Below are 25,567 nucleotides of genomic sequence, written 5' to 3' on the forward strand. Positions count from 1 at the left end.
TTAGGGGGAAAACGTTTTGAATAGTTGGCAACATTGCCCCTGTGAACAACCCCCCACCCCCCCACCCCCCCTCCTACAATACTTATCCATGAAACTTGCTATTATTTTTGTAACTAACACACTAACAACACTATGGGCATATTGTCTGAAATAAATGTTTTCATTCATTCATTAATTTTATGTAACAGTCGCTGTGCTTTTCAAATCAAGGCTAATAGACAGAGTTCAGACACGACTTTAACTAGGCGGGCAGCCCGGCATCGGCGAGTCTTGACACACTCTTTCTGAATATGGTATATGCAAGCTCTTACAATAACAATTTCTGACCTAGACCCCTGTCGGACTCTCGTGGACCCCCGGGGGTCCACCTGGACCACTTTAGGAATCAATGATCTAGAGGGCGCTTCTGGCACATACAGTAAACTAGTAAAAGCCGAGCTTTGTGCTGCCTCTAGCGCGAGAACATTGCAGTATTTGCTGAATTGACATTTATGTATTGGAAAAATCGAAGGCCAAAAATAACTATTGCGTATGAATTATTATAGACTTCGCGTATATTAGCAGAGAATGGAGAATGTGACAACTTTGAAGGTGTTAACTATACAACGCTAAATATCTACTTTTAGCAAACATTTCAAAACTCAAACTTGCAAATATTTGATAGAAATATGTTCTTATAAGCCGCGCACAGCTTTAAGATTGTTCTTTGATATTGGGTGAGGATGGTAATTGGAGCATGTCATAATCAAAGAATTCTATTTTATCAGTTTTATCTTTGGTCACAAATAGGGAGATCGCACAAGAAGTCTGTCGTCTGCGATCTCCCTAGTCATCCTTGATTTTTCCCTTTTCCGAAACCAGAGTCTATACCAGTAGTAGACCTCTTCTGATGTTGCGAGTGTCCATGGGCGACGGCAGTTGCTTACCATCAGGTGACTCGTTTGCTCGTTTGCCCCCTTATTTAATAAAAAAAAAAAGACCCCCAGGGGTCCACGCGAGACTCGACGGCGGGGGTCTTCGTTGGGCCTGACAAAAAATGAGGGTCCACAATCGTAAGCGGGGGTCCATGACAATTAATTTTGATTGCAGTAAAGAACTATGTTAGATTGATTTCTCAGAAAGCATAGGCAAATAATTTGTTAAGAAGCAAAGCGACTGTTTCTTAAAGTAATACATACCAAGTTTCTATAGTATTGGGACTGCTGCTGGCTGCAGGCATAGCATGGTCACCATAGAAATGTTTTCTTTCTACGGAAGAATAGGTAAAGTGACAGTTAGACAAGCCAAAGTGACAGTGTGGGATATGTGTGTGGTGGCCAAAGGAAGATCTTCCGACCGAGCGAGGTGTTGCTCGGTCAGGCCGAAGACTGCCGTATATATACCGATGCGCTCAGAAAACTTCGATAGCGCGATGCAGGAATGTTAGGCGAATTGTGGGTACCGCCACAACAGTTAGACAATGGAAATCCGCCATTTTGTCGATAAAATCTGTCAGTATGTCGATTCTTTCCTATGTCTACTGTTGTTATGCTTGCCCTGCAGGGCTCCACTGGATTCATCAAGTTTTGAAAGGGGACTAAAGGAGTTAACTACTAAACAAAGGAGTTTGCGAATCTCTTGTCTATACTGATCTATAGTCTATGCTGTCTACGCGTGTGATAGATAAAAGTAGATATAGGTCAATAAACGGATTTCTATTTGTTTGGTCACTGGACCATAGTAATGTTATAACAGCTGATATAAAAAAAATACAACAACACATAATCTAGGTAGCCTTGTATCAAAAGTTAAATACAGTATAATACTTCCGGCTTGTGAGCGAGGCCGATTGACTAATCATAATTTGATGTACTATCTTAGTAGGTATGTAGTCAGAGAAGGAGGTTCATAGTCAGATGGCGGATTTTTGGACGGTACCTAAATAGTACCTATTAAATTCTGTAAACTGTGTGTGTTTACTGTTTATATTTAAATACACCATAAACGTAAACGGAGTCCCTTAGATGTTATAAACAGTTCCAAAGACGGTTTACAATTATATACATACCTTATACAGATTGTAACAAAACTAAGAATAGTTTAGGATGAGTATGTGTCCTTTATAAGTTAAGTCCTCTATACATAGAGTTCAGTGTTAAAGCAACAGCGCTAAAGGGTTACTTTTGACTTAGACTATGTTTCTATGCGAAATAGTTCGTCGTCATGAATTTGCCGACACAAAAATTCAAAAATAGCTAGTTAGTTCTTCAGCGCCGAAACTCTTCTAGTGAACTCTATAATATTATGTAAAAAATATAATTCACTTTTGTTTTGTTTTTACTCTGTATTAGCAGTTTGTCATTCTCAAACGCTAGTTTAGAGTGGCTTTATAACGTTAACGTGTAGTTTGGACGTAAGTTACAAAATATCGTGATTCGTGACACGCTTTTAAAGGGGTGTAAGTATTAAAGAAAACGGGCAAAATAGTCACTTAAAAAGTTATGGTTATACCACAGAATATAATATATTAGTTGGTAATACTATACATATTTAAAGGGGGCTCCCATACAATAAACGTTATTTTTTTGGTTTATTTGTTCGCTATCAATAATGGCATTTACTGCTAGGCACTTGTTTGTATTAAAGGCGTTAGTTATATGACTAGTTTAATAATAATATTTAAATGAAATAAAAATTTAAGGGGAATCCCATACGAAATCACAATTTTTGGCCTTTTTTTCCTTTATAACGGTACGGAACCCTTCGTGCACGAGTCCGACTCGTACTTGGCCGATTATTTTAAATGCATTTAACTGTATGAAGCAGTTATCTTATATCTTTAAACGAGCAATTCTTGTATATATAAGGATTTTCATGAAATTTAGTATATAGGGGGTTTCGGGGGCGATAAATCGATCTAGCTAGGAACCATTAGAAAATCGAATACCGAGCAAAGCTCGGTCAAATAGCTAGTAATAAGGAATGTCAGTTGTATGTGGTTGTATGATAGTGCTGAAAAGTGAAAACCAAATACATACAAAATAAAATGTTAGACCCTGCTCTCGCTGTGATAGGAAGCTTTAGAAAGAGATAGTGAACTCCACTACCGTCTCGAACGAACTTCGGAAAGCTCGCGAGTCGCGATGCATCCTTGTGTTTATGTGCCCCTGGTAATCGTCGGATGTGATCGGTCCCAAGCCCACCATCGCTGCCCCTGTGACGTCAAGGGATGTGACGTAGCACTGTCCCTCTCGATGAAAGTGAAATGACGACGTGGGACGAGCGAGCTCCGATGCTCCGACGAGATCGAAGTGACGAACGAATGATGCCGACTCGCCTTAATGCCTAGTGCTAAGCTCTGAGGTACCTATTTGACTGTCCAGTGAAGTTAAAATTCCAGAGTTTTAATTTCAATGCCGTTGTTGACTAGCTGATGTTTGGTAGTTGTTTCATATTTCTTTATTTGCTTCCAAAATTTTGATGATATTCATTAAAAAGTGTTGTCAAAAAATCGAAGAAACCAGGCAGAAATTCTGACTGACTGACTTTGATAGGTTCAAGTTCAACTTTGAGGAATATAATATTAATTATGTAAGTATTTAAAAGTTTCGTCGAGTCCATCAAAGTGGTTTTGTAAAAAATGTACGTAACACGATAATATTTTAATCGAGAATGTTTTTATGTAAAAAGTTTTGTGATTTAATTCTTTGATTATATACTACACTGTGTACAAAGATTTAATTATTACGTGATCGAGCTAGTTAAGAATTATTACTATTTTGTGAACTCGGAACAAAAAAATATTCCTACAAGATTCCCGCGCACAATTAGGTATTCCTGCATTTATTTCTTCCCGTTCCTAACTGAAGCTCTACTCCTACGCACTTCTGCAACCTTGGTGAAATTTCCCCCTGTATGTGACGCTGATTCCTTTTCGTAACGAAGTCCTACTGGGATGGCATACTCATTATCTAAAACAATGAAGTTGAGACAGAGACGGGAGAGTATTGTAGTGGGTACCAGGGTTACATAAGAGATAAGGGTATTGTTTCGAGTTTCGAAGAAAGTTCGGGTGCTTTCAAGAAGTTGCTATATTATTTAAATAATACTGTACTCGGCGAAACATGGCGCTAGCGGTCATTGATCTTTTTAGTCTAGGCGCTAAATGAAAAATGCTCGCACTGTATTTAAAATATTTCAGAATAAAATTGACCTCTTATAAAGACACAGATTATTACAGATTCGTCGGAAAACCTCTTGGTAACTCTTAGAATGATAATCGTCAACTTTTTATGAGATCTCAGTGATATGCTTCATATTCAGTTCACATCGAGTATGCAAAATACGGTATCTTCTGTTAAAAAAATTTGTCATTTTAGACAAGTTTTGTGACAGGGAGTCAATGACCGCAACTGTCTCGATTCCCCGAGTACACCTTAGCATCCATAAATGCGATAGTGTGTCTGTCTGTCTTACCTTTTTGATTAATTTTAGTAGGTAAAAATATTTACTCTGAGTTCTAAGAAAATAGTAATGACTAATGACGTACAGTGCTCCCAAAACCTAAACTTTGGAGTCCAAAGTGATAATGCGCATAGAAATTTTCGAAATTTTACGACAATGGTCGTATTTCCCGAGCGACGGTAGACGATATTGCATTTTCTAATTGCATTGCGTTTAAGATACCTACATAGTTTTTATTATTAGTAGGCTACGCTACATGTCAAAGTTCGTCGTGATATTCCTGTAGCTTATTTTTTTTATTTTTATTTTTATGAAATAAGGGGGCAAACGAGCAAACGGGTCACCTGATGGAAAGCAACCTCCGTAGCCCATGGACACTCGCAGCATCAGAAGAGCTGCAGGTGCGTTGCCGTCCTTTAAAGAGGGAATAGGGTAATAGGGGAGGGTAGGGATGGGAAGGAAAGGGAATAGAGGAGGGTAGGGAAGGGAATAGGGTAGGGAATGGGGCCTCAGGTAAACTCACTCACTCGGCGAAACACAGCGCAAGCGCTGTTTCACGCCGGTTTTCTGTGAGAACGTGGTATTTCTCCGGTCGAGCCGGCCCATTCGTGCCGAAGCATGGCTCTCCCACGTATTATTTCTAATACCGTCATTATTCACGGTCATTCATGCGCATTATTAATTTGGGAGTACTGTAGGATACTTTTCATTCTGAAATAATGTATGGATCCCCTGCGGTAAGCTAATTTTTGCACTACGAAGTCCGACAATATCTAGAGAGTAATATTACAAATGCGAAAGTGTTTCTGACGTTCGGTCTGTCTGTTACCTTTAATGCTTAAACTGCCGAAATAGTCGGACTGTTGTTGTTAGACATAATCGAATGTATGAAGAAAAGAGTTTGGTGCTGCTCAGTACATAATGTCTTTGTTAAAAGGAACACAGAATGTCAATGTTTATTGAAAAGTTGAAAACTAAGACATATTCAGTGGCAGTCCGGATAATCGTCCGCATAACTTAGAGCCGGATAATCGAGTTTCTACCATGCATAGAATAGAATTTCATGTGGTAAAAATGTTAAGTGTCCTGCGCGATTTTTAAGCTATTCCTTGAATCAAGATATTCCGTAACGAAAATAACCTAACAACCCCCTCCCCCCACTCCGACCGGACATAATATGACAGCTATATCTTGACATGTGGAAGCTATTTCGTGACATGTTTGACACGACAATTGACATGATAGAGATAGACCCTACGGCATGCTATTGCTACATAGCGTCATTTGTCCTCATTTTAATCGCATTAGTTGATAAGGAATGCTATGCAGCTTTGCCGCGGCAAACGGCAGTCCCTGAGTGCCATACGTACCTACATTCTACAGGGTGTAACAAAAATAAGTGATAATACTTTAGGGCGTGTACGTGTTCCTTGTAGAAACTTCACTGTAAAAGTAGCAGCGCTGAAAGACCAACACTTTTTTCAATTTTGTATGGGGAAACTCGTGACGTGATTTTTTCGTCTTTCAGAGCTGCTACTTTCACAGTGAACTCTCTACAAGGAACACGTACACACCCTAAAGTATTATCACTTATTTTTGTTACACCCTGTATATTTTGTTAGTCTATGTATGTTTATTGTTTAATGTTATATTATGTTGATTATGTTGAGCCCAAAACAATTATTACAGTTAGAATATTTCAGGTATTATGGTAGAGATTACGATACTGTTTCGCAATTTATGGTCGTACTAAAATTTTACAACCGCCAACAAGACCTTTTATATTTTATAGCCTCTGAAGTAAAATATTATATACTTAAATTATGTTATATTTCTTAGAATAAAAATAATTACACAGAAATATCAAAAGAAAATATATAATACATAATATTTCAAATCGAAGGCCATATTTCTTTAGAACTGTTGCTACTGCACTTCACTAACTCGACAAGATCTTTTTGTAAACAACAATTCTTTGCAAAAAGTCCTTTGCGAATTGCTGCAGGTTATTTTCAAAAGGGAACTATATTTTCTATCACCAAAATTTATATTTGTCATCAAGTTGTATCACCTAATAAATAGATCTATCGCCACGAAATATTTTCGTTCTCAGATAAACAAAAATTGTTCCCAGGTATGAATTATCAAATTAATGTTAATATATGTGTAAAATAAGAGATCGATAACCAATAAAATTATATTGCATTACATAAATATAAACTTCGTTCTTATAATAACAGTTTTGTTACTTAAATAATAGCTCTATGCTCAGAATGGTAGATCTGTCACCAAATAAATCGATTAGCGATCCCTGACTGCGACTCCTTTTTATTTGATATTTTGTCACCAATACAGTAGTAACATTTTATTTCGTTCAGATATTAAATTAATAGTATTCGTTACCAATTTAATACATCAATTTATAATTTTAATGAAAAAATGATCAAAGGGGCGGAGACAAATTGGCGCGCTTTAAAAATTGACCAATCCGGCCTCAACGATGGGTAGTAGGTAACTAGGTTCGATTTTTTTTAATTATTTTAACTTTAATTGTTTTATCTACTATTCTGCTAGCCATAAGCCAGCTATTTTAAACCAGCGCTGATTGTTCAGTGGTAATTATTTTAAACAATAAATATTGATTATTTTGACTTTAATTGTTTTATTTACTACTCTGCTAAAAATTTTATTTAAATATAATTTATACTACCAGTGGAAATTTAGAACCTTGGGAGTCTAGTTAAGTAGCAGAATCTTTTGGTTGAAACGATGATGACAACCCTAATTTTTTATTTGAACTTAATGCAATTTTCTAGTAACATAATATGATTTATTGGTGATCTCTTTAAATTGGTTTGCTTAAATACTTATTAGGACACACCTATTATAATACATACAAAAACATTTATTTGGTACTAGACCTTATATCTCAGGATTTTAGGTGATTTATTGTGGAACTGATTTTGCATTGTTTGGTGACTACATTTTGGTGACAGATCTACTATTTTGAGGACAAACCCTATTATTTAAGAAACACAAAACTAATTAAATTGGTGATAGCTTAAATGATACCCTTTTCAAAATCGCACTTTGCACTAACACGGCACTGGTAATAAATTCTCAATTATACCAATTTCCACTCATTCCTCAGATCACAGATTTTATTACAAGACGTATTATTTTCCCAAAAACTCCACTGGTTGAATATATATACTATGTACTTCAAAGTCGCTAACCGCCATGTTAACTTAAAACCATGTTAATTAAAAATCCAATATTTTATTGCGAAATGTGAAACCAAATGAACATCGAATAACATAGTTAACCCTAAACCATACAATTTATCACTAGAAATACAATCTAATAATAAACATATGTATTATACAAACATAAAAAAGTAAAACTATGAAAGAAAAACTTCTCCAGGTCGTCCCCACCTGGCAGAGTGCCCAGCAAGCTGACAGCATTGACACGTTGGATGGCAATTGCTATCCGCTGTGCCAGGTAGCTCCCGGCTCTGGGGTCTCGGGTGGCTTCAATAAGCTTTTCAGATATTTTTCTAAAAAGCCTATGTGCCCCCGGACCCCATGCGCCTAGGGCTTCTACCCCAAACGGTTCAAATATGAGATCTCCGCTGAGTTTCTCATATTTGCGCCGCTTGAGGTTCTCTGCTTGGATGGCGGCAGCGCCTGCACAGCTTTAGGTGCCCTGAACATGGGACGAGACGAATGTGTCGACACAAGGGCTCGTCCCACATTCCAGGGAACCAGGGTCATTCCATCGGGTCTCTTGCCATCGTCGCGCACCAAACCGGAGGGCTCCAGTATCACAGGCACGCCAGCAGTGACAAGAGCCCAACGAATGAGGTCGTTCAGTCCAGCGCTTCACGAGCAGCACAACCCGTGATGACCGTAGCAGCTGTCTACGTGCGCGCCGCAAACATGCTGATGGGGGATGGTGGCTAGGCGGAATGTATTTCGGTCCAGCAATGTTCCTGTGTTTTTGGATGGTAGTGCCTGAAACCAAGTTCCCGACTCCCCCCTGTCCACGGCCAAAAGTTGAGCGCGTTCTGCGACGCTGGTAGGCATGTTTAAAATTTTATTACGCACCAGTTCGCAGACGGGCCCGTCCAAGAGCCTCTGTGAAGATGTGTTTTTGGGGACCTCGCTGCCGGCACTAGCAATATCCCAGGCGTCCTTGGCCTCGTCCGCAAAGGGAATGTCTAATGGGCAAGATGAGAGCTCTAAAATTTTGGCTATTATTTGGCGATTTGCGTGAACTGAGGACAAGAGCGCCGGTAATGCTACGTCAAAAGTTTTCCGTCTTCCGCCACCGAACCTTACGGGTAGCGTGGCTTGGGTCCAGGAACGTCCATTCAATTTGATGTTGAAAATTGTGGAGAGCGGGACCAAAACCAAATTGATTTGGAATTGAACGCAGCAAGTATTAGGAAATCATGAAGTTCAAGGCTTAGTTTGCGGTGTGCCACTTCACCTCACGTTTCTCACAGGTCTTTGCAACACGTGACGCTAAGGTCAAATTTTTGTTGATTATCTCTAAGTCAGGGGTTCCCAAAGTGTGCGCCGCGGCGCCTTGGACCTTGGTGCGCCGTGGAAAGGCAAGAGGGGGCGTGAGTCGATCCTCAATCATTATCCAAAGCCACAAATATTATAAAATAAAATTATAATATTAACGTAATAAAATATGTAAAGCAGGTAGATGATTAAAACTATTTTGTTTGTTATTATTTACCTGCATAACGTAATGAAATTGGTTCTGGAATGCATTGAGACGTTGAACATGCTAGAAAAGGACAACAAAATACGCCTAGTATGGGTCCCGGGCCACAGTAACGTACCCGGTAACGAAACCGCGGACGAACTGGCTAGGCTTGGGACTGAGAGTCTCATATATGGCCCAGAACCAGTCTGTGGAATATCTCCCAGTACCACAAAGCAAGTGCTCGAGGAATGGGTTCTCAAACTGAGCAGGAAGCAATGGGTTGAGACCCCTGGCCTTGAACACTCTAAGGCACTAATTTCTGGCTTCAACAAGAAACTGTCAGGAATAGTGCTCACCATGGGTAGGAGTCAATTAAGAATCCTTACCAGAAGCCTAACTGGGCACTGCAAGCTCAATAAGCACCTTAACAGAATAGGTGTTAGTAGCTTAATGACTTGCAGATTCTGCGAGGAGGAGGATGAAACACCTATACACCTTCTCCTTGACTGCCCTGCTCTACTACAGAGCAAGAACAGATAGATACCTTGGTTGCTACGAATACACATCCACCGAGGAAATTAGTGGCACCAACCCCAACCAAATCGTTCAATTTATGAGCAGCGTTGGGTTTTTTTTTTCCACAGGCCTAGGTGGCCCGTGCCCTTGTTAAATTCTATTTTATTTTTGTCTCTTTTTTATTATAATTTCGGTAACATACATTTTCCGCGTCAAACAGTTATTTGCCCTGAAGGGGCTTAAGTGCCGTACCCTCTGGTGTTATTGAGGGTTTTGGTATGTTGGCCACCTGGTTGGTAGCTGCTGTCATCTTCCCGGAAGTCATCTTCTTGACTGGGATGTCTTCGAAGTCTTGATCTTCCGGGGTGATGTCATCTTCTTGAGGTATTCTTTGGGCCTCAGTTGGAGCCCAGGGGGTAAGTCCGGCATTTCCCATTCCGCTCCGCCGGCGTAGGACGGGAGGGCGGAGGCGTCGCTATGCGAACCTCCAATAACTCTCGTCCCACGGGGCTCCGGGTCAGGATGGGTACCTGCCCGGCTTAGCTAGTCCCGGCGCCGAGGGGAACGCTTTAGTTTGCCTAAGCGTTCCCTAACTTGGTGGAAGTCCGGTCCCTTGTGAGGTAGACCGGCCGGTCGTGGAGGGAGTCCTGTGTTAGACAGATCCAGGACATCCCTCCGTATACGGCTGAAGGCAACCGCAGGTGGTTTTAGTGGGTAAGAGTCCCACATACCCCCAGGGTGCTTCAGCTTAACTGAGGCACATACCCGACTCGGGGGACCCATGATGGGTTTCCCCTGCGCATCAAAAAAAAAAGGTTACGTTAGGTTACCGTTAGGGACGGTACTCTAATGCGAAGGAGTCACAATAGATCCTCAAGGGTCGCAGTGACATCAGGGCTACTTGACCAGTCATCAGCAAAAAAAAAAAAAAAACGTAATTATTATAATCATTAAAGGTGTTTATTTATGTATGTATATTTTTCTAATAGCCAGGTAGAGTAGGCCGCCGTGACAAAATATTGTGAGTTTTGACGTGTAACCGCGCCAGGCTGCAAAAGATTGGGAACCCCTGCTCTAAGTAAATACGCAGATGTTCCACGCGACTATAGTCAAAATTATTGAAAGTGGCACCAGCGGTCATTGACGTTTCTTGTTTAGGAGCTATTTGAATATGCTGGCACTGTATTCTGTTAAGTGTTAACTTAAAAGAACTCTATATCTAAGGGTCTACACAGACGGACCGCATTTCCACTGCAATCCAAGTGCATCAATTGCAGTTCAAGTGCAGTTTGAATGCAGTTGACACGACTGCAAAGCAAACGCGCAGTCGGATTGCAGTTCAGTTGCAGTCGGCGTGCAGAGAACTGTTTGGTTTGCAGTTCTATTGCAGTCGTATTGCAGTCGTGTCAACTTCATTCAAACTGCACTTGAACTGCAATTGGCAGTTGGATTGCAGTTGAAATGCGGTCCGTCTGTGTAGACCCTGAGATAAACTGCCGCACTCAGAATCTGAAGGCGGTTGTCTTGTGAATGCGGTGTTTGTGTTTGGTATAGAGATACTTTGAGTCCCGGGAAAGGACGTAAGCTTTGTCCACACTGTGCCTTTGCCTGTTCATCAAGGGCATGCGTTATAGCGCAGTCAACAGCGAACGTTGGTCATACATGCTGAGGCATGCCCGCGACGCATGACGCAAAAATGACAATGTTGGCGTTGCGTTCGTTGACGCATTCAATTATTGAATGCGCCAAAACGAAAGAAGATGATGAAAATTGAAGACGAAAGCGCATAATAATATAGCACCCACACCGGTTTCGGTGACGGTGGCCGGTTTCATTGAAACCAGGCCAGTTACGCAGGAGTAATTTTATAGTGCCCAAGTGTGTGCGCAGTACACAAGAGCACTCTCTATTCCTTTGCTCTCATAACCCAGTGGGACGGAAGACCGACACGACCGACGAGAGATCAGGCGCAGGACCGACTTTTTACATGCCCATCCGACGCATAGATCATCTTACTTGTCAGACAATCAGGTAATCAGCCTGCTTTGTCCTAACCAAACTTGGAAATAACATGTTTCCAACTCGGGAATCGAACCCACAAACTCCGAGTTAAGAGCCACACTCGTAACCACTAAGCCATTCAAATACATGATATCAGTGTGGACATAGCTATAGAATAATTTCATCCTTTTTTTTTGAGGAGGGGAAATGCTTTACGCATCCCCCGCCCCCTCGGGGGAAGGGGCAGGGGTATGTCGGACTCCCTCCACAGAGGTTTACCGACTAAAACCACCCCATGCCCTCGTCAACGCTACACGCGAAAGGATCGGGATCGCAAGCATTCAACCGCGTCCTCCGCAGCGTTTGCCGCTTCCGGCATCACTTCGACTGCAGCAGCCTTTGCCGCCGCCTATCTGCACCGAGAGGCTCCCCGGGCATCGGGGGTGCCTTTCTCCTCGAGGCCTATATTGTGGACGGTGATCCCTCGATCAGCCGCCCACAGGCCTAGGCAGAATAATAATTTCATCCTGGAAAAATATACGGTTCACGCGCGAGAAGCGTATTTTGTCGCAACGGAGTTGCGGGCGCCGGGCGTCATCTAGTACTACTTTAGTACATGCTACATAGTACATACAAGTATTATAGACTATAGTCAAGTAGGTAGCAACTAGCAATTAGCATTAGCGTTAGTCAGAAGACCTTGAGATTTCGTGTAATGCTCTATCTCATTGCCACGGCGGAACCATTGTGATCTCTGCTATGTGAAAGACAAAGATCATGCATTATAATTCATACCTATTGTATTTAGCAAATTGGCAATATGATTTTTTAGAAACAAAAATGTAAGTTAAAAGTTTTAGCAAAAGATTTGCAGTATTTTGGCAAAATACGTAATATATATTTTTTGTTGTGTAGACTGTACAATGTACATTATAAATTATAATTACAAAATTATACACTTAGACCCATGCTTCGGCACAAATGGGCCGGCTCGACCGGAGAAATACAACGTTCTCACAGAAAACCGGCGTGAAACAGCGCTTGCGCTGTGTTTCGCCGAGTGAGTGAGTTTACCGGAGGCCCAATCCCCTACCCTATTCCCTTCCCTACCCTCCCCTATTCCCATCCCACCCTCCCCTATTACCCTATTCCCTCTTAAAAGGCCGGCAACGCACCTGCAGCTCTTCTGATGCTGCGAGTGTCCATGGGCGACGGAAGTTGCTTTCCATCAGGTGACCCGTTTGCTCGTTTGCTCCCTTATTTCATAAAACAAAAGATTTCTTAAGTTAATAGTAAGCTTTCACTAGCCGGTTCAGTTTTAATTTATTAAATTTATTTAAAATTTATTATGAGAAAGGAATTACATACACCCAGCAATATCATAAAAAAGTCCTCTGTTTCATGTAACGTAACTGCAAACTTGCGTCTAAAGTGCAATTGTGTTGCACTGTAAAATGTTATGTAATAAATAATAACACATAATTATCTAAATATAGCCTCGCAGTTTCCTCACGCCGCGCCGCCGCGCCGCCGCGCTGTGCAAGAGATATTATCTGTATATTTTCAAACTATGTTGCATGCCTTATTGAAAAAAGTAAATTATTGATTCTTGATCTAACAGTTGAAAGCAGTATATTTACCGACTCCCAAAAAGGTGCTATGGTCGACTGTATATTTTTATTTGGTGTGAGAAACTTAACAATAATTATCATATTTAAAATACGAGTAGTTGTTCAACAATTACTTTATTTGTTGTTAACAACTGTTGTTGCCTGCAGAGCGCATATTGTATTCATAACGAAATTAACGATAACATTCTATCTAGTTTACGCATAACGGCAGTCGACACCTTTCCAACAAAGAAAACATTCTTAAATCTTCTAAATTCTAATTTTAAAGAACGGTTAAAATAAACCAAAATCATCAAAGTATTTTACTTAAAAGTTAAAACTCACCTTTTATAACTTTTGCTTTTTTTAGTTTTTGAGGGAACTCTTTATTTTGTAATGATTACAAAACGATGTTTACCGCGACAGAAGGATTATTACGGTTACATAAACGTCATCAGCCGCTAGGTCATTGACCTGGTATGACGCTGATTATGTCATTTCTGTGGTTTAATAATGATATAGTTTTGCAAGGGACTGGGGTTCTAGATCTAGAATTAGAATGAAGGTCATAATATGCTTAGGTCTTAAATAGTCCTAGCTTCAATGTTTTGTTAATAGTTCTTTCCAACATCATAAGGATGTTTTTAAGAAGTTGCTAATAGATCATATTACATAAACGTCATATTAATACAAGCTTTTGTGTGCATGTCGGATTATGAATATTTTTTCTGAGTTCATTGGATGAGCCGAGCTATTAAGCTTAGAACAAACCTACGCGTCAGTGACAGGGGACGCGGTACGCGAGACGGGAGCGTCTGCAACGCGAAACTGCCCTTGCACACCTGCGCGACTACGGCGCGAACCGTCAAACTTCATTTGTTAATGAACAATCACTGAAGACGCGCGACTTTATCAATGACAATGACGGTAATGACATCCTCATACTTAATATCAGAGTCCGATGCGTCGGCCTGATGAGGATTGCGAGATGCTAAGCTTGCTTTTGATTTGGAAGGTGCAGAGGAATAAAACACGTCCACAATGGTCAAGTTGAATTAATTTAGGCGCCTACCACACGTGCATGCTTGACTACAGATTTGCTTGCGCATGCCGGCTTGAACACTGAACGTTGTGCGTGTAGTTGGTAAAACTGTAGTACGCGCAAGCCCCAAAGTTTGTCTTGTTGTTTTTTAAACTTGCTGGTCTGTGCGTGTGGTTGGAAGTTCAGTGTTCAAGCCGCTCTTTGTCAGTCAAAATATGGTGTTAAAATGCGCGCACGCTGCTATAAAATGGCAGATTTACGTACATATTATAAACGTCAGTTTGCAACTGAATTCATTGAATTATAAAAATCTCTGCTCGCTCTGTGGAAGATCAAATCGAAAGATTATTCTGACAGGAATAAAAAAAAATACGCATATGAAAACTAATATTTTATTTATGCATTATCAATTTTGTCACTAGCAACACTGGAAAAATTAAAGCAGAAGAAATAGCTCTTCATTGAGAAACATTGTTTATACGCCGACGATCTCGGCAAGAATGTGGCTTGCGCATGCATGTGGTGGTTAAGTCAGTCTTACATCTTTTCATGCGAGAAGCAAGCGCTAGCAAAACTGTGTTCAAGCATGCACATGTGGTAGGTGCCATAATATCATGACACAATCTATCAAAACGTAAACAAATCAAAAAATCATAAACTAAAGAGTTGTACAAAATAATATAAAAAAGGTTTTAAAAAATAAGTCTAGTTATGTACACTTCAAAACACGCGTCTGACCATAGACTTAATATATTGACGCGCATGTTTCGCTTTGCCGACGCGAACATTTCGCTTCGCGGTCGCGTAGGTGTGCACGGCGCCATAAGATTACATGGGCAGCGTCCGCCGCGCGGTAGACGCCACCGCTTCGCAGTCGCTTTGGTCGCGTAGGTTTGTCCTAAGCTTTAAGCGCCAGTTTTATTTTGTTTGATCTGTGGTAACCACGTACGGCTTAGTTAAAAAAAAACAATAAAATTTTTGTTTATTTTTTCCGAGCAGAACCAAAAGTACTAAGGCAGCATAATGCACGAGTGCTTCCTCGAAATAGCGTACGAGGCGGAACTAAACACGAGCGAGGACCCCGAGTTGTTGGAGATCGCACCGCAGCTATGCAACGAGACCCCCGCTACTAGGCTCTCAGGACTGACGGAGCTGCGGAATATGATATACGGTTGGTAATTTTTTATCTGACTAAGTTTGGTACTACTAATAAAATAATATTATGTTATATGTATTACTTATATTCTGTGCTATAGTGGCAAAAGAACGGTTATTATTTTGTCTATGTGAGTAGTCTGCTTTTTACACCTAAACGAAGTCAAATACAAAGGTAATTCTAATTAATGAGGTGTCAATATAATATTGTATCCAACTATCCATATTCCATACTAATATTATAAATGCCAAAGTGTGTCTGTCTGTCCGTCTGTCAGTCTGTCTGTCTGTTAGCTCATCACGCCCAAACCGCTGAACCGATTGTTCTGAAATTTGGTATGGAGATACTTTGAGTCCCGGGAAAGGACATAGGACACTTTTGATCCCGGAAAATGTACGGTTCCCGCGCGATAAACGAGTTTTGGCGCAACGAGCTGCGGGCGTCATCTTCTTATCAAATAAATTGGTAAAGATTATAAAAAATTGGGTTGGGTAATGGTAACTTGTAAGAAAAAGATTTTTAATTTTTCCTGAATTATTATGGAAATTAATTTGGCCTTTGTCGTTGAATAACTTTTTCAGCGCCATCTAGTAGCGAATGGAAGAACTAAAAAATATACGGGAATGCTTAGTGTTACAAATGAGGGAAGGTGGCTTGATGCTAAATTGTAGATTATGCTGTCAATTGCTGAATCCAGGTGGCGCTAGTCAGTATTCTAGACGTGGGAGAGCCATGCTTCGACACGAATGGGCCGGCTCGACCGGAGAAATACCACGCTCTCAGTGAAAACCGGCGTGAAACAGCGCTTGCGCTGTGTTTCGTCGAGTGAGTGAGTTTACCGGAGGCCCAATCCCCTACCCTATCCTTCCCTACCGTTACCTTCCTTACCTTTTCCCTTCCCTTCCCATCCCTACCCTCCCCTATTACCCTATTCCCTTTTAAAAGGCCGGCAACGCACCTGCAGCTCTTCTGATCCTGCGAGTGTCCATGGGCGACGGAAGTTGCTTTCCATCAGGTGACCCGTTTGCTCGTTTGCACCCTTATTTCATAAAATAAAAAAAAACACATTTTAATTTATTAATATGGCTGGTTTTCCCCAATCTTCCATATTCCATATCCATATATTTAAACGAGCAATTCCAGTAAAGTTGTGTGGGCCTAATCTGCCGATCTATACTCCACTCGGGCTAACTTGTCGCTAGCGGTCATTGACTCCCTGTCAAAATCTTGTCATTTTCCATATAAAACCACGATTGATAACATCTGACACTTCATTGTCAATCGCGGTTTATATGGAAAATGACAAGTTTTTGACAAGGAGTCAATGACCGCTAGCGACAAGTTAGCCCGAGTGGAGTATAGCTAGGAATCATTTTTAGAAAATGTCATTTTATTCGTGTTTTATCAGCTCGGTCAAATAGCTAGTAGTTATTACAGCACAGTTTTATTGACAAAGTCACAACCACTAAGATGATCTGCCGTACGCGACCCACCTCACTCCTATAAAGCCTCGAATTAAAATATAATTGTCTACCGCGTCGAGGGTATCATTATGTTGTAAAGCAATTATTTCATAACGATTGTCGTCGCCGCCCGGAGATAACTCACACGCGACTTGAAAATAAAAAAAATACATTTTTTTGTGATTTGTATAGATAGGCAAGTGCCCCAGTACGGGCGTCATGAGTTTGCTCATTCAAAAGTTTAAAATAGTAACTCTTTTAGCGCTGCTACTTTCACAGTGAACTCTATACAGGGAACTCATAAACACCCTAAAGTATTGTCACTTTGTTTTGTTACACCCTCTATAAAAAGTCAAAGATTGTTTAGTTCATTGCTTTACATTCCAATTTCTATCTCCCTCATCAATATTATTTTGAAATTATGCTTTTATCATACATTTTTTTAACAAATAAAACATTATACACACTACAAAACACCTACATGAGAAATGACAGATTTTTGAGAGACAAGCCTCTACATACGAATTATAATAGTCTTTTTATTTATGGTTGAAGTCTGTTGACAACAAGGTGACAAATTGAAAATGGATTATAGTTTTTTTTTATTGAATCTTAGATACTATTAGACAATGCTTACACGGCCAGTCTGAGATCAGCTGAGTCCCAGAGACAAGAGTTGAAAAACAAATTATAAAGTCAATGTTTTTTACAAAATATAGGTAGGTAGTAGTCCTAATATCGTTGAAATTAAGGTCGAATTTCGACCATTGGGCGATCTCTAGTATATAATAATATAACTAATATAAATATTACAGATCGCGATGAATGCACACCTCCAAGGATGGACGACGCGTACCTGCTGCGTTACCTCCGCGCGCGGAAGTTCGTCGTACCAAGGGCTTATAAGTTGGTAAGAGTTACAAGCGAACTATAGTCTACAGTTAAGAAAATAGTGAATCATTAACGGCCGTTCCCAATATTTGATCTATCTCTGGTTTTGCCCTACTAGAGATAGGAATAGCTCACAATTGACATAAAATATGTCTCTAATGTCTAATGTGAGCTATTCCTATCTCTAGTAGGGCAAAACCAGAGATAGATCAAATATTGGGAATGGCCGTTAGACAATGTTTTCATGGGGAAATGCCTTCCACATCCATGACATCGACAGGAGTATGTGGGACTCCCCAGGCGCGGGATCTAAGCTTTAAAAAACTCAAGTATTAACTCATAATTTGAAAGCTACAAATTTATATTAAGAATACAGCAATAATCTTCAGCATATGAACATTCCTTTCTCTGTTATTAATTTCCTATTTTTGTTTATTATACTCATGAGTCATGATATTATCAGCTTCCAAAGTAATACCAATTTATTGAAATTCAAGCATACATTCAGTATGTCCCTAGCCTTTACAAATTATGTTTATTTGAAACACACGCCAATAGATCGACAATTTCATTAACAACATATTCACCGTTTGATTTTTTTAAGGTCAATTTTGAACTAAGATAAGTAAAAAAAATGGATTTTTGGTGCGATCTCGGCAACGCGGCAAATGTATGATCAAGGTCGTTGCTCTGGGGATGACCTTAAAGAAGAGTCGCGGATTTGGGGTCGCACAGACTCAACACGTGACTTGTCTTTAAACGAACTTCACTTTGAGCTTCTTTCCTGACCAAATCAACGTAGCCAAATACTAATTACATTGCAACTAGCTGACACGGCAAATATTGTTTTGCCATATACAGTGTGTAACAAAAATAAGTGATAATACTTTAGGGTGTGTACGTGTTCCTTGTAGAGAGTTCACTGTGAAAGTAGCAGCGCTGAAAGAAAAAAAAATCACTTTTGTATGGGCAAGGGCCAGTTTTTCCCCATACAAAAGAGAAAAAAAATTTGGTCTTTCAGCGCTGCTTCTTTCACAGTGCACTCTCTACAAGGAACACGTACACACCCTAAAGTACTATCACTTATTTTTGTTACACTTTAGAGCGCATAGTGTGGACATGGCTTATGACCTGGTTGTGTTATATTATCATAAAAAATTACACTGATTTTATTAATTAGAACTAAATCAAAAGCTTTAGTTATTAAATTCCTGTTATCGGCTTATAGGCTTCAATAACCAAAGTTTTGATTAGTTAATTAAATTAAACAATTATGATTGTTTTAGCATTGTTCTATGCGCACACAAAGAGCCCGAAAAGCCTGCGGGTAGAAGCCTGTAGGGCTACTACGAAACCGCTTTGAGACTCAAACAATCGAACGAGAATGCCGCGTCCCGCTCTAACAACGTCATTTCACGTTTGTTAGAGTAGGATGCGGCATTTTCGGTTTTCTAGTAGGCCTACAGGTTACGTACGTAGTTTACGTAGCTTTCATACAATAATTGTAACATAATATTTACTTGATCCCTTCCATTGTCCTAAAACATATAGCAAATGTTTATATTGTTGATGAACATTAATTTCATAATCCATCAATTCCAATTTCATTTTTTTTTATGAGATAAGAGGGCAAACGAGCAAACGGGTCACCTGATGAAGCAACTTCAGTCGCCCATGGACACTCGCAGCATCAGAAGAGCTGCAGGTGCGTTTAAGAGGGAATAGGGAAGGGTAGGGATGGGAAGGGAAGGGAATAGGGTAGGGTAGGGAATAGGGGATTGGGCCTCCGGTAAACTCACTCGGCGAAACACAGCGCAAGCGCTGTTTCACGCCGGTTTTTTGTGATTATTATTATCAATATGCGGTACGAATAATAAGTATCCCCTAATATTCGTATCCGAAGGGCAAAAACGGTACAAAAATACTAAAACTTCTCTGTCTACCTGTGTTAGTATTCGTATATGAATTTAAATATTATAATTTAAATAATAATAATAATAAGTTTATCTGTAAAAAAGGGAGATTATAACAAATGTTACTATTTACTAATAACTAATTACAGGTCTGCTTACAAAATAACAATCTCGTCACTGGTGGGTGAAGCACTGTTACCCTTGATAGGTTGAGAAACCTGTAGTAGTGGCTAGTGTAGTAAGGGCTAGAGGAGTGAGCCCATTGAGACGGGCCGTGCCGGGGCTCAGCGTGCCGGGGCTCATCGCAAAAATCCGCCTCCATACAATTTGTATGGAAGCGGATGCACGTATCTGTGTTCACACTGTGTCGGGGCGCAACGGATTTCCGTCAATGCGACAGGGCCCGGCAAGGCCCGACAAACCCGCTGCGCCCCGGCAACAGAGTGACCACACTTCACATAGATTTCCACTTTTTTGTAGATTTGAGGTCAAATGAATGACGATTTAGTAGTCCAAATTTTTTCGTAAATTTTAATAGAAGATCGATATTATATAACAAATAACTAGCTGTTTGACCGAGCTTTGCTCAGTGTCAATGTCAATGAAAATGACATTTTCTAGAAATGATTCCTAGCTAGATCGATTTATCGCCTCCGAAACCCCCTATATACCAAATTTCATGAAAATCGTTGGAGCCGATTCCGAGCCGATATATATATATATATATATATATATATATATATATATATATATATATATATATATATATATGATATAAAAAATTAAAATGCATAATGAAGACAGTCCATATAAACCAGTGGTGTTCCTAAACGGCTATATTTTCATAACACGCTATATGGAATATGCTACATTTTTCAAGCGCGCTAGTTTTGACGCTACGTTATAACGAATGAAATCCCGATTCTTTCAAGCGCGCTTGCTTTGACGCTACGTTACAACGAATTTCAAGCGCCGCTACGTTACAACGAATTTCAAGCGCGCTAGTTTTGACGCTACGTTATAACGAATGAAATCCCGATTCTTTCAAGCGCGCTAGTTTTGACGCTACGTTATATCGAATGAAATCTCCATTATTTATTGAAATTCTTTCTTTATGTTATATCAATAATAATAATATGATGATGCGTAACGTCTACAATAATTATAACGCGGTGGGTGAGTTAATAATATAATATAACGTGTTGGTTACATATTTAGAATAATATAATCGTTAATTTAATAATGCATTATTTGGTTAATTATATTATGTTGGAAATATTAATTTTAACTCTGTATTGATATTATATTTGAACAAACATGATTAGCAAAATTATAGGCGTATTTCAAAGTTCATTATATAATATGTACCATGTACATAAATTGGTTTAGGTTTATGTTAGGGTTAGGTTGTATATATACAATTTTATTACTTAAAAGGCTTTAAATGTTTTTTTTTTTACTACATAATATGTAAGTACATATTTATACGTCTTTTTTTACAATGTCAGTTTTTTTTACATTTTATTTACATTTAAAAATATTATTTGCGCCATTTCTTCTGTCACTAGTAAAGTATCTAGATTTAGAAAAAATACGTTCACATGGAAGTCAAGAATAATATTATAATTTACCCATAATTTACTTAACACACAATGCAACACTGCAAATGCAATAACAGCCGAATTCACCCGATTTGACAACGAAACGATACGACAACGATCCAACGAAACCACGCGCGATCGGCAGCGCGGGCGGCGCCGCGCTAGATCAGTGACCGCGCGGTACGTTATAACGTAGCGTCTTATGCATAGATTTATAGCGCGCGCTATTCGTTGCGAAGAACTAGCGCGCTATTTTTATCAGCTATACGTTATATTAACCACCACTAAATTATAAACATTTTAGTTTTATTTTAGTTTCAACCACGTAGAATACATTGAATAATAAAGGTAGATTTTCGGTAGAATCTAAAACACGGTCTAGTAGATTTTAGTAGAATATAGCAACGTTTTTGATATATCGAGTCACGAGTGATTTAAGAGTGGTCACACTGCACTGGAGCTATCCAAAGTACTCAAAATCCGTCAATGCGATGCGGCCCGGCCCGGCAATAGTGTGCTATAGCGCATTTTGCGCTGCGCTGAGCCCCGATCCGCCCCGGCAAGCCCCGGCACGCGCCGACGAAGTGAGCGCGAACCTTTACAGTCCCTTTCCCTGCAGTAGATGTTACAAATTAAAATTAGTGACGTATATTTCTTAGTTTAGAAAATACTATGTTCCAGCTGGTCCGCTACTGCCAGTTCCGGGAGCAGTACCCACACCTGTACCGCGGCGTGGACCTGTGGGGGCTGATGAGGGTGGGCTGCGCCTACGAGGGCTCCATGTACGACCGACCGGACGTCGGCAGACTGTCCGTCTTTCGGTTTGGTGAGTATAGAGTTGGTGTTGATTTTGAATGTTTCCTGAAATTCGATCAGAACGGTGATGTCATCTCACCTGTGACCTGGGTCTTCCAGTTTGGTGAGTGGTAGGTACAGTGTTGTTGTTAGATGAATGTTTCCTCAAAATCGGACAGAATGGTGAAGCTTGACCTTTCCTCTCGCCTGGAAATATGGTGGTAAGCCTCTAAGAAAATCAAGGTCATGAATGTATTTTTCAGCTGTAGTTTATACCGCCGAATTAAAAAAAACTACGATAGCGCCATTCAGGATTGAAACAGAAGTTAGAAGTATAAATAGATCTTGGGGAAACCCCCTACAGGATTTAGGGTTCCAAATATTAGTAATGCATCAAAACTGAGAATATAATAAAAAAAATCGTTAAATATGCATTGTTAGAGAGAGTAAAGACGGTTTTATTTTCTATTTAATTGTTTTGAAATAATTTAAATACCTGTTTAAAAGAAAAAAGCTTGTCAGTTGTTCTTGTTTAACCGACTTCTTGTTGTCATATTTTTTGTAACTTCAGCAAATCAACTTCCAGGTACATGGGACCCCAACGAGTACCCTGTGGAAGATCTCCTTCGGGCGGGGATGGCGATATCCGAGATCGGCATCAGACAGCCCAAGATGCAGGTGATGGGCGGAGTGGTGATAGTCGACCTGGAGGGTCTGACGTTGCGCCAGACGGCAACCCTGACGCCGAGTATTGCGTATCAGATTACTTGTTTGATGGGGGTGAGCTTATATCCATTATCCATACTAATATTATGAATGTGAAAGTGTGTCTGTCTGCCTATCTAGATACCACTGTTGATTCTGGCGACACAAGAGTTGCAGTAATGGGAATATGTGGTGGATCTAATACTAATATTATAAATGCGAAAGTGTGATGTTCCCTACGCTAAACCGATTTTGTTGAAATTCGGTATGAGAATACTCTCAGTCCCGGGAAAGGACATGGGATATTTTTTTTGTTCCGGAAAAATGTACGGTTCCCGCGCGATAAGATTTTGGTGCAAGTTGCTACGGAATTGCAGGCGTCCTTTAACTAATTATATATTAGCGGATAATCATTGTGGATCTAAACTTTTTGGCCTTTGCCTTATTTTTAGTGTCCTGTTGAAGAAGTAAGAAATAACTTCTTTGAACGGGTAAATAGGTATTTCATGGTATAGGATTGGCAAAAAGTTAGATTGAAACGTCTATCCTTTGGATCTCAGAGCTAGGACACAAAAACATGACACGACGTCGTGTCGTACCACGACGCGACGTCGTTTCACGATGCGACGTCGTGTTGTGGGGATTTACGACGCGCGTCATAAAAAATTACGACAAGACATCGTACGACGTCGTACGACGTCGTCGTAGTACGACACGACGTCGTATCGTGTTTTTGTGTCCCGGCCCTTATTCGCTTAGGCATTCAAGGCTTTTTTAAATGTCCGCACGAATTACGCAACTTAGTCCAGACAAAACCAACAATGTGTGAATTTTTTTTTACGAGCTTACGTATACTCATATTAATTTATGTCTTTATTTACAGATAGCGCTCCCAGTCCGAGTGAAAAGCTGCCACATAATCAACTACTCCTGGGTACTCCACACCTTCATATACCTGTTCAAACGCTTCATACCCCAGAAGACCTGGGAGAGAATCCACTTTCATGGTTGGGATCTGAAGTCCCTCCACAAACATATAGACCCAGAATGCCTGCCGCCGCGCTACGGGGGTACCTGTAGGAACCACGTACCCATAGGTACCTGGTTCCAGAAGATCAAGAAATACAGGGATGAGCAGTTTGATAAGGAAATGAAGGATCTAGGGTATCTGGTTAAAGAGTGATTGTGATCGGTTCGCGAGCGAGCTCTGAGGATTGTTATGGGAAAATTCACGAGACTATTTTAACAGGCATTTTTAAACTGGAAATGGTGAATATTATGCAAAGATCGGAGCAGAGGGCGCTACCAGCGCATACAGTAAATAATCCATAAAGTGAATATACCTAGCGGAATAGAGAAACAAAGGCCTGAGCAAGCGAGATGTCACTATCAGTAACACTGCGTGGTAAAAAGAGACGTGTGATACATGACAGCAGCACTCTTTTTTTGACGTGCCGTTTAGAGTGAAAACATTGCAGCAATATATCCTATTAGCTATGTCCACATTGTGCCTTTTTTTGTTCATCAAAAGCATGCGGTATAGCGCAGTCAACAGCGCACGTGAGGTATGCCCGCGACACATACGCTCTGACCGTATCCAAAACTTGGTTCTTTTTTTCTGGATTTTTTATGACCAAATAAGTCGCACATATTCCACCCAGTTAAATGTTCTCGTCGCACATGTTACAATAATCTGGCAGACACTGCAACTGAACATAAATGGCAATGTTGGCGTTGCGTTCGTTGACCCATACAATTATAGAATGCGCCAAAACAAATCAAATCAAAATCATTTATTTGCTTAGGAATATGGTACAATAAGGTGTTAGCTTTTTCATTTTCCACATATTCTACTACAATGAGTGTGCAAATATTATTACAAAATACTAAGTAATATAATTTAAGGTTAATGTATTACCAAGTCGTATGTATTACCAAGATTTATTACATAGAAATAGAAATGTCGATACTTAATTAATTATTCATTTATTACATTACAATAGATAGGTTTTTTATAATTTGTCAAAATAATATAAGTCACACATTAATTTTGTTTAAATTAACTCATTCATAATATTCTTATCATCGAAAAATTCATTATTACATTTTGTTTAGAAGCCAGATGTATAGTTTATTTTTATATTGTCATCTCTTTAAAGCAGTTAGGTAATTTGTTATAGATCCGAACTGCCATACAATACGCGTTTTTACTACAAATGTTGAGTCTTTGGTCAGGTATGACAAGTTTATGTTTATCTCTACTGCTTTTTGTTGCTAAGTTCATCTTTTTAGTAAAGAAGCGATCTAGATTGTTCTGCACAAAAACACAAACGTCAAAAATATACTGACAAGGCAGCGGCAGTATTTTAAATTTTTTGAACAACGGCTTACAGGTTTCAAAATATTTAGCGCTCGATATACATCTGATATATTTCTTTTGCATTTTGAAGACTCTGTGCATGTTGCAAACAAAAAGTTGAATGAAAAAAACAAAAGTTGAATGAAAAAAACAAAAGTTGAATGAAAGAAAACAAAATTGAAGACGAAAGTGCATAGTGTGGACATAGCTATTGATTCGCCACACACAGGCAGGCCCGGATCTACGTTTTAAAAAGGGGGGAGCAGAATCCCAATTTGCCACCCTCCAAGCAAAAATGTGCGTTTTTCAATTGGTACTTAAATAAAATGCTATGATGGCCCCGCGACAAG

General features: G+C 39.8%; 1 protein-coding gene across 1 annotated transcript in view; it reads left to right on the plus strand.

Annotated features, from left to right (window-relative positions):
- The window catches only part of LOC121734288 (clavesin-1-like), a 30,113-nt gene extending 5,933 nt beyond the window's left edge, over positions 1-24,180 (plus strand). Inside the window, exons 2-6 of the mRNA XM_042124811.1 lie at positions 15,334-15,505; positions 17,769-17,863; positions 22,040-22,184; positions 22,740-22,933; positions 23,742-24,180. Of these exons, the coding sequence (XP_041980745.1) occupies positions 15,358-15,505; positions 17,769-17,863; positions 22,040-22,184; positions 22,740-22,933; positions 23,742-24,041 (882 nt within the window). The 5' untranslated portion in view covers positions 15,334-15,357 and the 3' untranslated portion in view covers positions 24,042-24,180. The remainder of the gene's footprint in view (positions 1-15,333; positions 15,506-17,768; positions 17,864-22,039; positions 22,185-22,739; positions 22,934-23,741) is intronic.
- Positions 24,181-25,567: the final 1,387 nt, after the last annotated feature.

Source organism: Aricia agestis, chromosome 15 (genome assembly GCF_905147365.1).
Source record: "Aricia agestis chromosome 15, ilAriAges1.1, whole genome shotgun sequence".
NCBI lineage: Eukaryota > Metazoa > Arthropoda > Insecta > Lepidoptera > Lycaenidae > Aricia > Aricia agestis.